General features: G+C 34.3%; 1 protein-coding gene across 3 annotated transcripts in view; it reads right to left on the bottom strand.

Annotated features, from left to right (window-relative positions):
* STAG1 (STAG1 cohesin complex component) overlaps positions 1-13,851 on the bottom strand; it is a gene marked incomplete at its 3' end in the record, with an annotated part of 343,778 nt that overhangs the window by 49,387 nt on the left and 280,540 nt on the right. For 2 of the 3 annotated variants that reach the window (XM_080674892.1, XM_080674891.1), the window contains exons 17-22: positions 13,070-13,162; positions 12,883-12,972; positions 12,523-12,726; positions 11,185-11,255; positions 9,259-9,346; positions 7,843-7,923 (exon numbers count right to left, since the gene is read on the bottom strand). In XM_080674892.1, coding sequence (XP_080531018.1) covers positions 7,843-7,923; positions 9,259-9,346; positions 11,185-11,255; positions 12,523-12,726; positions 12,883-12,972; positions 13,070-13,162 — 627 coding nt within the window. The remainder of the gene's footprint in view (positions 1-7,842; positions 7,924-9,258; positions 9,347-11,184; positions 11,256-12,522; positions 12,727-12,882; positions 12,973-13,069; positions 13,163-13,851) is intronic. The other variant, XM_080674893.1, reaches the window with a different exon arrangement.

Genomic DNA, 13,851 nt, shown 5'->3' with positions numbered 1-13,851 from the left:
CATCCAACTGGACAGGCTAGTGAAACTAAGGCAGCCTTAAGGGAAGAAGGGTATTCCCTATCACCATGGTCGGCAAACTGTGGCTCGCAAGCCACATGCAGCTCTTTGGCCCCTTGAGTGTGGCTCTTCCACAAAATACCACGGCCTGGGCGAGTCTATTTTGAAGAAGTGGCGTTAGAAGAAGTTTAAGTTTAAAAAATTTGGCTCTCAAAAGAAATTTCAATCGTTGTACTGTTGATATTTGGCTCTGTTGACTAATGAGTTTGCCGACCACTGCCCTATCAGATAGCAATTCCAAGAATAGATAGGTTCATAAGACAGCATGGCATTCTTTTATATATATATATATATATATATATATATATATATATATTGATTTCAGAGAGGGAGGGAGAGGGAGAGAGAAACATCAATAATGAGAGCGAATCATTGATGGGATGCCTCTTCCACACCCCCTACTGGGGATTGAGCCTGCAACCCGGGCATGTGCCCTGACCAGGAATTGAACCATGACCTCCTGGTTCATAGGTCAATGCTCAATCACTGAGCCACTGCAGCATGTTGGAATAATGACTTGTAAGTTCTTTGCTAAATTGAACACATTTACTTCTGGCTTCCAAAGATCTTTATGAATTTTAGAGTTGGATAAAATTCTGGAGAAGCTCAGAATTTGGTCTAAACTCCTATCTACTTCTATATTCCAGATTAAAAAGAAATTCTTAGAGCTAAACAAGAAATGGATATAAAACAAGACTTGGATCTTTCACCTCTAACCTTCCTAGATCAACCAATCAGGCAGTTGAGGTAAGATATAATATTAACAGAAACCACAATTATCAAAGAACAACTCTGAAGTTATGAAATAATCATAGGGAAGGCTTAAAACTAACTAGATAGTTACTGAGCATAGAATTCTTAAGAAATAAAAGGTAATGGGAAAGATTCTAAAATAAAAAAGAATAAAGTAAAATGGTTATACACTGCTAAACATTTGTTCCTAGAGAGACAGCCATTATTCTCACTCGTGGTCCCATTCCTTTTCCCCTCTGCAGGTGAAGAAGTGGTACCTGTATTTTGATATTATAGGAATTTGGGGCAAGGACCTGAGCAAGCTATCTCATTCTTATTCATTGACATTCTAAAGGCCTGGGGAGGAAAAAGGAAAGGGGGAAGTATAAAAAGCAGCCTGTTGATTATTTTACATTTGAGCCTATTTCTAGTACATTTCTAGGAATGTATGCTTATATGAAGAACAGCAAGGTTAAGTGTATCTCCTCATGAGTCTGGCCACCTTTACCCTTCACTGCTCTTCCCCAGTCTGTTTAGAGGTTAAACAAGCTGGAATTTGCAGAGGAGACCCTTCAGTTAAGAAGGCAATGGAACAAATTTTACAGCTAAACACCCAAATGATAATTTGATCTGTAGCTACCTGAGGGATATTTAGTTTCTTCAATTTAAAGGATTAGGAAAAGGGTCAGGATCCAGAAGGCAGGAATGTTTGCCCCAGGTCCTCCTCACTGCTGTCTAGAATAGAAACATGTAGGGTAAGGCTAAGAACACTGCAAATTCAAGATTACAGAGAGTAGGACAGCTCCTCCCAGTAGGAAAAATAAGTTCTAGATCCCCAGGCCAAAAAAGGCAATGGGGCATTATTTTAGCCCTCTTATTTACCTGGCTCTTTAAAAGTCTTTGTATATGTCCAGAAGGAGCTGAAGAAGGATGTTTTCTGCTAGAGAAACTGAAGGCTGCTTCTACAGGACCAGCACTAGGGGGCACCGGAACAAAGTAAACTGAGCATGACCTGTGAGACTGCCAAAGAGATTCAACTCTGGAATTCAGGGGGAATAGAGGAAATACTCAATGGTGAAACCCAGTGCACTTCCATTTCAAATAAAGATCTAATCCTGTTCTTGATATAGTCTTCTCATATATTCATTTTATAAAATAGTGTTCACTGTTCAGTTAAATTATAATTTGAATTTAAACTTCAAATATAACTACCATTCATATAATAGATTCGAAAAATAAATTTTAGAAAGTACTGTCTAAAAAACAACTTGGCAGTATGTATCAAACCTTCAAAGTAAGTAAAATCTTTGACCCAGCAATTCCATTTCTAAGATAAAACAATTTAAAACACAGAACAAGCTTTTGCACCAAAATGCTGATCACGGCATTAATTTTATTAGTTAAAATGTTTACAACCTAAACATCAAAGAGAGTAGAGTGGTATGGTAAAATTAATTATGGTATAGCTATATGATGGACTAATGCACACAGAAAAAAAATATCTATCGACATTTCTTTTAATAACTGAAGGAAATCCCATGTTAACTAAGAGGAGACATAAAATTGTAAATACATTATGATTTCAATAAGATTGAAAAATATGTAAGAAAAAACACTAAAAGAAAACATACCAAAATATTAACAGTGGTTACCTACAGGTGGTAAAATTAAAATAATTTATTTTATTTTAACAATGAACATGTACTCAAGTAAGAAAGCCCAACTTTATGAAAAGCACTTTACCTTATATTTTACACCAAAAACTAACACATATAATTTATTAACTAAAGATGCAAGTGACCTCCTTCAGAGATTTACCGGTAAAGGAGTTTCTATAAATGTACTGAGTAGAGAAAAACATAGAGGTCAGCTGGCTAGCTCCTTCACTAGCTAAATAGCTCATTCCATATTATTAACATAACTAGAAACCCAGTGCACAAAATTCATGCACTCAGGGAGGGGTGGGGTGGGGGGTGTCCCTCAGCCCGGCCTGCGCCCTCTCACAGTCCAGGAGCCCTCGGGGGATGTCCGACTGATGGCGGGGGGTGGGCCTAAGCCTTCAGTGGACAGCCTTAGCACTGCCGCAGCGTGAGCCTGGCTCCTGGCTGAGCGGCATTCCCCCTGTGGGAGCACACTGACCACACCAGGGGGCAGCTCCCCCCTGGTGTGGTCAGTGCGCGTCATAGCGACTGGTCGTTCCACTGTTTGGTCGATTTGCATATTAACCTTTTATTGCATAGGATACTTCAAGCGTGTCAAATTCTTGGGCCACAGGCTGCATGCAGCCCACAATGAATATTTTTGCAGCCCAGCCAATATAACAATACGTAAAAAACATTTTAGTAAAAATTTTGTAACTTCATTTTTACAATATCCTGTTATTATTAATAACAAACTACAACGTTTGCTAATGACTGATTACTATAATAGCGTTGCATTCATTTCCCTTATGCACCTTACGCCCAGGTGCACCATTTCTCTCCACTAATACTAGCAGTGAATATTTTAGCAGCCGATTGCCCCATCATTAGTCTTGGACTGACTTGTTTGGTATGCACAACAGGACTTATTTCACTTTCGGAGAACAAGAAAAATAGGTTTATTTGCATTACGTTTATTAGTTTGTGCAGTTATTCAGTGTCTGGTAAGTTAATGTTCAAGAAAAAATATTAATTTTTATTAAAATGTTCTCTTATTTTATGTTAATGATTACTCATTTATTTCAGCCTTTTGTATTCAGCATGTCTCTATTGAAATAAACCTACGTTTCTATGAAAATTGAAGCTTTTGTTTTATTTGCGGCCCACATAAACTTAAACTTTATTTGGTCCGTGTTAGCCTTTGAGTTTGACATGCTTGAAATACTTATTCAACAACAGAAATACTAATTAATGCAGTAAGATTTTCAAGTTGTCTATAAATGATCAACATTACAAACTAAATATTTAGACCCCAAGAGCCTACTGAATTACTTTTAAATTTTAGAAAACAGAGGGGAAAAATGTTTTAGGTGCATCATTACCAAAGTCCTCCATATATTTTAACTTTAAACCACTGGCATTACAAAATAAGCCATTTAAAACCATGGTAACTTCTCATTCAAATGCTTTTATAGATACAGAATGATGAAAAGAAAAAAGGCTGTATGACATAATTTTTTAATGCCCAATTGATTAACAGACATTTGTATTTAGTGAGGAGTCAACCAACATGCCAGCCTTTAGAAAATAATTTTTTAAAAAGCCACAATAAAACTCTCTAGAACAAGTTGTATTAAAAGCTTAATAATACAAGAATTTAAAGAGTGTTAACAGAAAAACAACTAGATTGAGATTCAAAAGACTTGTAATTTTAGGTAAGCCCAATTTTTCCAGGTTCCTTATCTGTAAAATAAGACTATGGTAATATCTACTTTAAAGATAAAGATTTAATTAATTTAGAGCATTTATATTAAAGTGATTTACAAAGTGACCTCTGAACCAGGAGGTAACAGTTTGATTCCCAGTCAGGGCATATGCCCAGGTTGCTGGCTTGATCCCCAGTAGGGGGCATGCAGGAGGCAGCCGATGGATGGTTCTCTCTCATCATTGATGTTCCTATTTCTCTCTCCCTCTCTCTTCCTCTGAAATCAATAAAAATATATATTAAAAAATAGTAAAACATCAACAATGTAATAATAACAATCTCCCCCTGTAGGCCTTATCTAAAAAGAACAGGTTTCATCAAGTAATTTCTAAATTCTCTGGTAGCTCTAATATTACATTTATAAACAAAAGAATAATGCTATTATTGCAAATAAGATATAGAACACTCTAAGCATTTTTCTAGTATTCAAGTTCAACAACTCTGAGTTATATGTGATAAATCAGACCTAAGTTTAGAATGGAGAATCAAGATGCTTTTGTACTAGTAGTCTTAAAAAATTAATTTTTGTGATCAAATTATCACTTTTAAGAATCACCAACAAAACTACCACTCAAACAGTATCAAAAGGTATAAAGTGAAAATAAATTTCTTCTTATGTCTGCCCCCAAAGAATTTCTATTTTCCAGAGATAAACACTGTTAAGATTCTAGTATATCTACCCAGACATCTTTAGTATAGCAGCTATTAATCATAACATAGATTGCAGAATTTTAGATACAGAAAAGGTTGGCACAATACAACTTCCAATTTTATAAATAAGTAACCTTAAACACAGGTAAGTGATTTTTAAAATTGTTAATATCTGGAAAGTACTTCACAATCGATGTAAATGCTTTGACATAAGTTGTCTGCTTTAAAATTATTTTTTTTATTGAGTTCACTGGGGTGACATTGTTTAACAAAACCATACATGTTTCAAGTGTACAACTCAACAAAACATCTGCATACTGCATCATGCGGCCATCACCCAAACTAAAGTCTCTTTCTGTCCCAATTTATCATCCCTTTGCTCTCTCCCACCTAACCCCATTCCCCTTTTCCTCTGGCTATCACCATGCTGTTGTCTGTGTCTCTGTAATATATTTAAGTGACTTGCCTCAAGATTATTTGCATAACAAGTTAATCCTCGGCTAGAACTATAGTTGTCAATATCTTATCAATTGGGATGTTAGTAATATAAATTATATGTGTACAAAGCTTATGTATGTGGCTATTAAATTTTCAAAGATATCCTATATAGAAAGCTTGTAATTAGTAATTATTATATGAGTGATTAAAATAATTGTTTTAAAAGAATCTAGTAATTATTATATGAGTGATTAAAATAATTGTTTTAAAAGAATCTTAGCAATGAAAGATTAATTTTTTTAAGTTTGCATGTATCTTTAAGATTCATGCTTTTTAAGATTATCATTTAGAAAACCACTTTATAGACACAACTGAACACAATAATTACTAAATATATTTTGAATGAAAAATTACCAACGACTTCAAAGTGAGAAGAAATAACTTGAGAGACACCTATGTAAGAATTTCACTTATAATATAAATGAACAAAAAATATAAATAGAAATCAACTGAATAATGAAAACACCTAAAAGATGCTATAGCACCCTAGCTGGTTTTACTCAGTGGATAGAGCGTCGGCCTGTGGACTGAAGGGTCCTGGGTTTGATTCCAGTCAAGGGCACGCACCTCGGTTGCAGGCTCCTGGCCCTGGTTGGGGTCATGCAGGAGGCAACTGATCAACGTGTCTCTTTCACATCGGTGTTTCTCTCTGTCTCTCCCTTTCCCTTCCACACTCTCTAAAAATCAATGGAAAAATATCCTCAGGTGAGGATTATTAAAAAAAAAAAAAAAAAAAAAAAAGATGCTATATCATTCTTTCTGGCATAAAAGAAATCAGTGCTGGCCACAAAATCTGCATTGCCCTCCTTGCAATGACAATCAGAAAATCTGTGCCTCAGATAACCAAAATTATCTCAGTGGAAAAAAAAGAATACAAAACTAACCAGAATAAATTAGAAAAAAAGTTAATTGTAACATATAATAAACTCTTGTTATTAAAATTTAACTTACATATATTCAATCACTGTTAATTATATCATATTAAAGAACATTTTTAAAAACATGAGGATGTAATGCAATTTTCAAGTGGCTTTGGTTACTACAAAAGGTTAACTTCAGTTTTTGCTTATCAAGACTAAATTGTCAATAAAATAAAATAAAAACAACCAGGAAGCTAACTAATATATCACTCTTCTTCTAATTAAGAACAAAAACTCCAATTACTTTCCAAAGGCAGCAAATTCCTCAAATTTTTAATCAGAAGGGTAAAAAAAAAAATCTTTCTCTGAGAAAAGAATGCTCTATATCAAGTTACTCATTCTGTATAGAAATGTATTATTGACCTTCTTTATTGGCTGAACAGCTTCTGTTTTGTTAAGATGAGGCTATGTAAACATCCTAATATTTTTATTTGCTTCTTTTTTAAAAAAAATATATTTTATTGACTCTTTACAGAGAGGAAGGGAAAGAGATAGTCAGAAACATCAATGAGAGAGAAACATCGACCAGTTGCCTCCTGCACACCTCCCACTGGGGATGTGCCCGCAACCAAGGTACATGCCCTTGACCGGAATCGAACCTGGGACCCTTCAGTCCGCAGGCAGATGCTCCATCCACTGAGCCAAACCGGTTAGGGCTATTTGATTCTTTATCAAGTGTTTGAACTCATATGTTCAAGCCGCTCTCATTTCAAGAGCGATATAGACTTTTTAAAATCAAAATCGCATTTTTTATTTTTTAATGGACCACTAAAGTAGTATAATTTTAGGGTGAGTGAAAACCTATGTGAAAGCCAGGTCATGGTTATAGATCGTCCTGGGACACCTGTTTTCTCCCTTTTAATCAGTGATAAATTTAAGACAAGCTGTTTTCCTTGTATTTCTCCATTCATGGAGCTGGTGTGAGTTTATTTCTAATTTACCCTTGAGCTGGGAGTAGCTCTATAGGTCCCCAAATTTTCAGGGAGGTGTGCTACCTATAAGACATTCCACCTTGGGGGGGGCTTTACAATTTGTCTAGATTAGAAAAGATCCTTAAGGTTAAGTAGGCTTCAGCGCTTTGCCGACTCTCTTGAATCCTAGTTTCATTTAATATCTGGTTTGTATTTCCCTTTTTGTTTCACATGGTCAGTCAAAAAATAAATGTTAAAAAAAATTATCCAACAATTTGAGTTGTTTTTAACATGAGTGTTACTCAGTTTGAGTCCCAAGGTGCCATGATGCCAGCCAGAAATGAAAGCTGCATACTATTATCTCCCAATATTACTCTATTTTTTATAGCATGTTACCTTTTTTGGTTTCTACAATGGTTATTTCCTGTAAGAATTTTAACTTTTGTACAAATAAAAGTATGTATCTATTGCTTGAAGACTAGTTATCTTCCAAAGAGATAAAATATACTTACTCATAGGATAAAGCAAAAATTGATAACAAGAAAATTATTTTATATTTTAGTCAAGATGATAATTTGCTATAACTGATAATAACGTATTAAATATAAATGAATGAAGGTTATTTTATTTTAGTAATAACCCTTCTGCCTACAGAAACTCTTACTTACTTTGGAAGGAGAACCATCAGTAATTTTCACCAACTGCCAAAGAATCGAGTAATGGGAACACTGCAATGCCTGTACGACTATCTGTATCAAATAAAAAAATTCAAACAAATGAGACATAATTTACATTTGTACAGTTTATATCATACAATATTTTTCATAGCTTATAGTCCAAGAGTTTTACAGAATTAAGGAGCATGTATAAAATAACATTTGGTTAAAAAAAAAAAAAGAAATACATCATCATAGAGGCATAAATGTATAAAAATTTAAAATAATAACCATTTGGAAAAAAAACAACAACACTACTACCAAATGTTCACTGTCTGAACTCTGTTCTTAAAACAGATCTTTATTCAGTATCTAAGCCTAGTGCTAGACACAGGGGCTTAAAAATAAACATATTCTCTCATCTCAGAGAAGAATCAACTGAAAAGACAAATTAGTAACAATTATAATATTTAATAATTAGTCTGATAAAGTATACATACATAGGGTAATGTGTTGAGGGGAGAGAAGAGGAACTCACATGTTAGCCAGGAATAGAAAGTGATAATGGTTAGGAAAAACTTTCTAGAGAAGAAAAATATCTATACTAAATCTTTAAAGAAAGATACAAGATTTAATCTGGTAATAAAAGGAAACATAAGTGAAGGAACAGAAATTTCAAAGGATGTTTCTTTAAAACTGTGAAAAGTTTCATAGAGTATAAGTGTAAGCATAAACTAAGACTAGATTAACCCTGGCTGGGTAGCTCAGTTGGTTAAAAGTGTTGTCCAGATATGCCATGGTTGCAGATTCCATCTCCAGTCAGAGCACATACAAGAAGCAACCAATGAATGCATAAATAAGTGGGACAACAAATCGATGTCTGTGTCTCCCCCATCCTCCCCCACTCTCTCTAAAAAAAAAAAAAAAAAAAGAAAAGAAAGCAAGAAGTCTAAATCAGTAGAAACCAAATCACAGAGGACCTTATTGGAGGGTAACCATCTGGCTAATGCCTATCTTAGAGTAATTAATAGCACTCCTTTTCACTTTTAAAAGAACACTTATTTGGACAATAATATAGTCATCTTACCATGACAAAGAAAACTGGATGTTATCCTAAAAATGCTTACCTTAACATAAAATTTTTGAGAACATTATAGCAAAGGTTTCCTATTTTTTTCTGCTTAAACCTGAAGATATATCTATCAGTAACATTTAATCACTATGGCAAGAATTCTCAAAGAAGGTGGCTACATTAAAGAATTATCAACTACTTTCTATGAAAGGCTTTTGATAATCCATTCTCAAAGAAGGTGGCTACATTAAAGAATTATCAACTACTTTCTTTGAAAGGCTTTTGATAATCCTGTGTGATCACAAAAAACTTTAGCTTTCTGAAATGAGATACAAGGAAGATTAATAAACTCTTACCTGTTCTGGCATAGCTCCATGTTCAATTCCAGTCTTCAATAATCTGTAGCAATTACCAAACAGATCCCATTTTGTGAGATCATGAGCGCTAAAATAAACAAAATGTATTAACTTTATTCTAGAATGAAAGAAATTTTAAATAAAATGACTTTAAGAAAAATAACTTCATTTTCTTGTAGAGTTGAAAAAGATTCATAAAGGAAATGTTCGAGTGCTCATACTTAAGAAGGAAAAAAGAGGGAAATGAGAGGGGGAAATAAAGAGGTGGAGAGAGCTCAAGATGATATTAGGAATTCATTAAAAGAAATCAGTAATAACAAAACTTCACACATTCTAAAATAAAACAAAACTATCTATAATAATAAAAGCTTAATATGCTAATTAGACCGGATGTCTTTCTGGACGACCTTCCGGACGAAGCCGCAGCAGGCAGGGGCCGAGGCAGAGGCTGGTGGCTGCTGCGGTAGGTGGGCAGGGACAGAGGCAGAGGCCTGCGGCCACCTCAGTGGGCGGAGGCCAAGGCAGCCGCTGTGGTGGTGGGGGCCGAGCCCCTTGCACGAATTTCGTGCATCGGGCCTCTAGTACCATAATAAAAAACAATCTTCACACATTTAAGTGAAGATTATTACAACATGGTCAACCTAAGCTCATCTTCCATAGTTCTTTCTCTTCTAGTATATTTAAAAATACATATAAGCAAATCCTGAGATCACATAGAATTAAGCAAATGTATTTTAAAAAAGATTTGACAAAACCAGGGGAAAGAAAATATGGCAAAGCCCAATAACTTTAGTGTAGCTATTTGCACGGGCTAAGGAGTTTTGAATGAGATAATGCTGACATTTTAAATTGTCATGAGCTCTACTACTAAAAATAGTAGATAACTGGCTGTCAACTTTTATTTTCAAACATCTAAATATTTTAAAAAATAAGTTTGTGTCTCCATGAAATATCAAACAATGTATTGTATATAAAGAAAAGGCTTAGATTTTGGACAATGCTTTAAAATCTGAAGTATTTACTGATGTAGGCCTACACTTAAACATACTTTTGACAACGAAGTTCTCTATTTTCCTTTTTTTATAGAGAAGATAAGCGTGTCTTACTAGAAGGGACATGCAAATTAAAATTTGAAAATGACACTTATTTCCTTGAACAAGCCTTTTGTCCTTCTTCAAATCCAACTGTTCTGTCTACATAAAACAAACAAGAACAATTCAGAAATAAAAGCTCACAGAAATAACTTTCATGGCTTTTCTCAAAACATTTTTTTTCCTATTTAGTAAGACTTTAAAAAACTATCCATTGAAAATTATACTTCAGAAATGCTAGCTTACAGAATAAGCTCATCAAATGTTAAAAATACAATTAACTTAAACCTTTACAGTGTGCATTTATTACAAGGAGTGATAAATCTTACTCCTTAAATAACCATCCTATATAATAAAAGCATAATATGCAAATCGACCAAACAGCAAAACAGCGGAATAACAACAACCATCTGGGACCATGCTATGACACCCACTGGCACCAGGCCAGCCAAGGCAGATGCGATGTGACTGGTCGGGGCCCGGTCATCACCCCATGATCGCCCCGCAGAGGGAGGCCCAGGCCACCGACCAGCGGGCTGCAGCAGGTGGGCAGGGCCTCCCTCTCTGGGGGAAGCCTGGGTCCCGGGTGCCAGCAGCCAGGGTAAGGAAGGCCTACTCTTGCACAAATTTCGTGTATCAGGCCTCTAGTATTAAAATAAAACCCCATAATTTACCTGAAGAAAATTAGAATAATAAAGAAAAACTTTACAACACCTTGATATTTCTTTAAAATTTCCCACTATTATATGGATGTTAAACATTACAAATATAATCAGTCTGGTTTATGTTGACTAATCTGCTTTTCACTGAATCTACTTCCAATGAAATCACGTACTTGTGAAAAGAGGTTAACCGCTTTAATGTAGAAAGCACGTTGTAAATATCATCATCATCAGCTTCTTCTCCCTATAAATAAAAAGTAGACATCACCTTATTACCACACCTTTATGTATCCTCATATTCACATGAAAGTTTGTTAATACTTACTGCTTAAATAAAAATTGTCATTATTATATAAAAAGTACATATTCACTGTTGGTAAATAACAAAACACAAATAAAACAAAAAACCAAAAAATGAAAGATACCCATAATCCCAACAGTGAGAGATAAATCAAAACATCAAAAATGGTTAAATTTTTTAAAAATTTAAAATTAAAAGTAGGGGGATATCGGTTACATGGATTAAGAAGATCATCAGCTTGGATCTCAGAGCATAGAAAGCTGTGAGGTTTCAAGGTTGCCTTACTCAGATTGGAGGGAAAAGACAGGATTTGATAATCACAGAAATAATTACAAAAATAACCAGTTGGAGAGGCTTCCTGCTATCTTGGGCACACCACTAGTAATCAGCCATCCCTCATAAGCACATAATTTTAATTTTCTACACATTAGCATATCATAAAGTAATATTAAAATGCAAATAAGATTCCAGGAATAGAAAATTAAAAAAAAAAGATTTAAGAAAAGCCATTCCTTGCCCGGCTGGCATGACTCAGTAGTTGAATATCGACCAATGAACCAGGAGGTCATGGTTCTATTCCTGATCAGGGCACATGCCTGGGTTGTGGGCTTGATCCCCAGTAGGGGCTGTGCAAGAGGCAGCTGATAAATAATTATCTCTCATCATTGATGTTTTTATCTCTCTCTCCCTGCCTCTCTGATAGCAATAAAAATATTTTTTAAAAAGTTATGAAGAGAACATTAAAGAAAAATTAAAAAAAAGCCAGTCCTTAACAAAATTTTTCTTAAAAGACAAAAAAAAAAAAAAAAATCTAGCTTGTTTGAAACAAATTTAAAAAATAAAAATAAAGTATAATAGCCCTGGCCAGTGTGGCTCAGTTGGTTTGATTCCTGGCCAGGGTACATGCCTTGGTTTGGGCTTGATCCCTAGTAGGGGACAAGCAGGAGGCAGCAGATCCATGTTCCCCTCTCACATCAATGTTTCTTTCTCTTCCTCTCCCTTCAAGAAAAATAAATTAAAAATCTTTAAAAAAAAGTATAACAAAGGCTGATCTTTATAGGATGAACAATTACAATAATGCTGCTAAGTTCTGAAAGGTGTAGAAAATTTGACTAAATTGTATTTTAAAATGGAAACAATTTATACACTCAGCTACCTTTAATAATTATTAGCCAAAATTATTATATTTCACATTAACTTTAAAACATACCTCTTGCAATAGATCTTCCACAGAATGATTGAACCGATCTACAAACTCATCAATCAGCTGGCTTCGAGCTATGTCAACTCTATTCTGGATGGTATACTCTTCACTGCATAAGATGCTATAGGTTTTACTGCAGGCTTCTAGAACATCTGATTCTACATGTTTCTCCACAACAAACTTAATCTGTTTTAACAAAGCATCCAGATGCTGAGGAGGGAAAAAAACATGCAACTATGATAAGTAGATAAAACAAAAATAAGCATCTGTCAAATAAAAAAATAAGTCTATATGATCACATATAATTAAAATATTCTAGTTAATAAAACTCGATACAATAGCAGAATTTTAATTTCATAGTCTTACCTTTTCCATTCTACCTGTGCTATAAATTTCTAGATCAAAATACTGTGGGATTTGTAGCAAGTTTGCTACTTTCTCTGCATCTGCAGAATACTAGAGGGAGGAAAAAATAGAAAAGAAGTAACTACTTTTATACTGTAATAAGTAAACTCCGTGATATATTATTAAAAAAATGTAAATGAAGTTGTACCTTTGATAACAACATAGGAAGTGTGATAATAAAATGCTCAGTCAATTTGTTCCTATCATCGATTTGAGTTTTCCTTTCTTTGGCAGTTAGCACCTAGAAATAAATTCAAATGGGCATAGAATAAGAGTGTTATGTACTAATTTATAAATCTAGAACATTAGACAGAATGATGAAGCACTGACAGATAATGTAACTGAGAATTTTGAGAGGAGCTTTACAAATTATTTACCAAAATTAATACATCTAGTTTTATGCAAATTTCTAGTCAACATTCACTAGTACTTTATTAATTAGCTCCTTATTTAAGAATCATTAAAGTTTAGACAAATTACTTATTTAGATTAAGTGAAAACAAAAACATTTCCATAAAACTAGAGTTATAAAGAGAAAAATATTGGAACCAATGGAAAAATAATTTTTCTAGAGTTTTATTTTTTACTTTTATTTTTTATTGTCTAAAGTTTTACATATGTCTCCTTTTTCCCCACTTGAACCCCGCCCCCCCAATTTTTCTAGAGTTTTAATCTCAATATGTTAACAGTGATCTCCCCTATGTTAAATACATTCTATGTCTTCTGGCATCCACTGTTTCTGAAAAGAAATCAACTGCTAATTTATTGCTGTTGCCCTTTCTACCTGAATTTTCTAGTTACCTTCAAATTTTGTCTTTGGCTTTCAACAGTGTGACTATACTGTGTCTAGAGGTGGAATATTTTGTGTTTATCCTATTAGTTTTGTTAAGCTTCTTTGATATGTGCATTACTATTTCTCATCAAATTCGT

Source organism: Plecotus auritus (genome assembly GCF_963455305.1).
Source record: "Plecotus auritus genome assembly, chromosome: 6".
In the NCBI taxonomy this organism is placed as follows: Eukaryota; Metazoa; Chordata; class Mammalia; order Chiroptera; family Vespertilionidae; genus Plecotus; species Plecotus auritus.
The sequence above is the reverse complement of the archived record's forward strand: the minus strand, read 5'-3'. Positions and strand labels throughout refer to the sequence as shown.